This window comes from Pinus tabuliformis, chromosome 2_2 (assembly GCF_031772625.1).
Source record: "Pinus tabuliformis cultivar Carrire ecotype Pingquan chromosome 2_2, CPIR1, whole genome shotgun sequence".
Classification (NCBI taxonomy): Eukaryota; Viridiplantae; Streptophyta; class Pinopsida; order Pinales; family Pinaceae; genus Pinus; species Pinus tabuliformis.
The window spans coordinates 1,011,311,715-1,011,314,022 of NC_142300.1; the positions used below are offsets into that span (position 1 = coordinate 1,011,311,715).

At 39.4% G+C, this 2,308-nt stretch overlaps 1 protein-coding gene across 1 annotated transcript; it reads right to left on the reverse strand.

Moving 5' to 3' along the window:
- Positions 1-205: 205 nt before the first annotated feature.
- Positions 206-2,101, reverse strand: LOC149196799 (uncharacterized). Its single transcript, XM_089405643.1, has 3 exons — positions 1,707-2,101; positions 890-1,012; positions 206-750 (listed from the first exon to the last, which is right to left on the reverse strand). Exons 1-3 carry the CDS (start codon positions 2,020-2,022, stop codon positions 425-427), a joined length of 765 nt encoding a protein of 254 aa, XP_089261769.1. The 5' UTR covers positions 2,023-2,101; the 3' UTR covers positions 206-424.
- Positions 2,102-2,308: the final 207 nt, after the last annotated feature.

Below are 2,308 nucleotides of genomic sequence, written 5' to 3' on the forward strand. Positions count from 1 at the left end.
TTTAGAAAACTTAAACGGCATTTCATAAACTTTATAAATAATTACACTTAAATTTTAGAAAACATAAACTGCATTTCACAAACTTTATTGCAAATTAAAATCAGGTATTGTTAAGTTTTCCAAAGCCAAACGTCAACTAAACTTGACCAGTAATAGCTAGAGATTTTAAACATTTTTCAACATTGACAAGAATAAAAACCATGCATAATACTATATATAATCTAGTTTATTAAGCTTTGAAGCAAATACAACGAGATATATATATATATATAAAAGTCTCCAACCGGAAGACACAACCCACATGGCTTCACGTACTCTCGTAGTATTATTTCTGACCAGACTATTAAACCCAGAACTGAAGCAGAACTATGCGTCACCTATATGCAAGATAGATAGATAGAAATAGATTATTTAATTTGAAACTTTATGGCTTGCAGCGACCTTCAGAATCGACTGTGTTGTCACCAAATCTGACTTCCTTTTGCCCCTTGTATTGCTCGCTAGAAGTTTGAGGATAACCAGCAGGGCCGTCCAAGGAGGCACGGCTTCGAGGTCCATAGTAGAACACTCCTGAACAGGACACCACTATCGCTGGCACTCCTCTCTCGTATGCTTTTCTTACGTCATCTGAATCTGGCCTTTCTTGTCCCGGGAATGGGAGAGTGTGGAAGTCTGCCACCAACTTGTAATTCCTGCCCTCTACAGTTGGCACACCGTCTTTCTCTGGATTATCCAGTTGTATTTCCGTGCCTGCAATTACATCTCATATTATACATCAATTCGCACTGGAAAATCTGGCATTGTGTTTACAAATTCCAGAATGTAAACTGTAATTGATCTCTAAAAGTTGTAGACCGTAATTGATCTCTGAAGAGAGAAGAGTACTCACTCTCAGCTGTGGCGAGACTTGATTTACCCCAAGTTCTTCCGTTTGCCATAAGACTTGATTTCTCCCAAGGTCTTCCGTTTGCCGCGAGACTTGCTTTATCCAAAGGTCGCGGGTTTGCCACTTCTGGTATTACAGTACGTGCAGATGGAATGCAATCACAAATATTTAGAGACAACCAAAATCTATAGGTGTTAGTAAATATACAAACACATCGTTAGATTTAAGTACATGCCACGAAACGGGGAGCATTGGATTATCCTTCTACAGTCATAAGAACAAACGAAACACACGGGGAGCATTGGATTATCTTTCTACAACCATAAATGGATTATCCTTCTACAGCCATAAACAAACAAACTTAAGCACATGCCACGAAACACACGGGATTAACCATAACTTATCCTTCTACAACCATAAACAAACAAACTTAAGCACATGCCACGAAACACACGGGGAGCATTGGATTATCCTTCTACAACCATAAACAAGCAAACACCATTAACGGGGAGCCAACAATCTCCCCTTAAACGCGAGCCGGGTGTGTTTCGAACTTGAGACCTTTGACTCTAATACCACTTGTTGGAGACACAATTGCCGTTAGACCAAAAACCACAAGTGTTAGTAAATAGACACATCCCTAGATTTAAGCACATGCCACGGAACACACAAGGAATATTAGATTAACCATTAACAGCGAGCCAACACATTATACATTGGACCTTCCCGTAACTATATATAAACATTACATTATATTGTGCATATATAAAAATTATGTTATATTTTGTATATACAAACAAAAAGGAAGAATAGTACTCACTCTGAGTGGCTTGGGCAGAACGTTGTGAGCTTGCGAGTTGAACTACCAGATTTATTTCGGGATTGTTGGAATCAGCGTAAACCCATCCTCCTCTCTCTTGATATAAATCATATCCTCGTTTCCCTAAGAAGCTCTCCTTCCATGCTTTTCCCGCCGCTACTTGGAACTCCTTGCTTGCCAAGATATCTGTGACGCTTGCACCTGGACCATTATATCCTCCTCTCCCTAACAACCTCTCCTTCCGTGCCGCACTCAGACACATTAATGCAGCCACACACAACAGCGTAAGCAGGAGAGCAGAAGAGGAACGAGCCATGATAGATCGATATACTATGAGCAGATATGAATACGAATGCTGTCATGTGTAAATGAAGGGATCCATCCCTGTATTTATAAGTGCTGCAGGATCACTGCAAATGTTATTTTCAAGATTCTGAGGATCCACTTCTTTAGTGTTAGATGTTAGTCTTTTATCGGATTGACACTCCTTTGTTTTATCTGATTTTTATATTTTGCTCCATTGATTTTTTTGTTGTCTGTGACATCCAATCAAGTTAAAGTTGTCTGCCACTCATTGACACTCCTTTGTCTTATCTAACTTT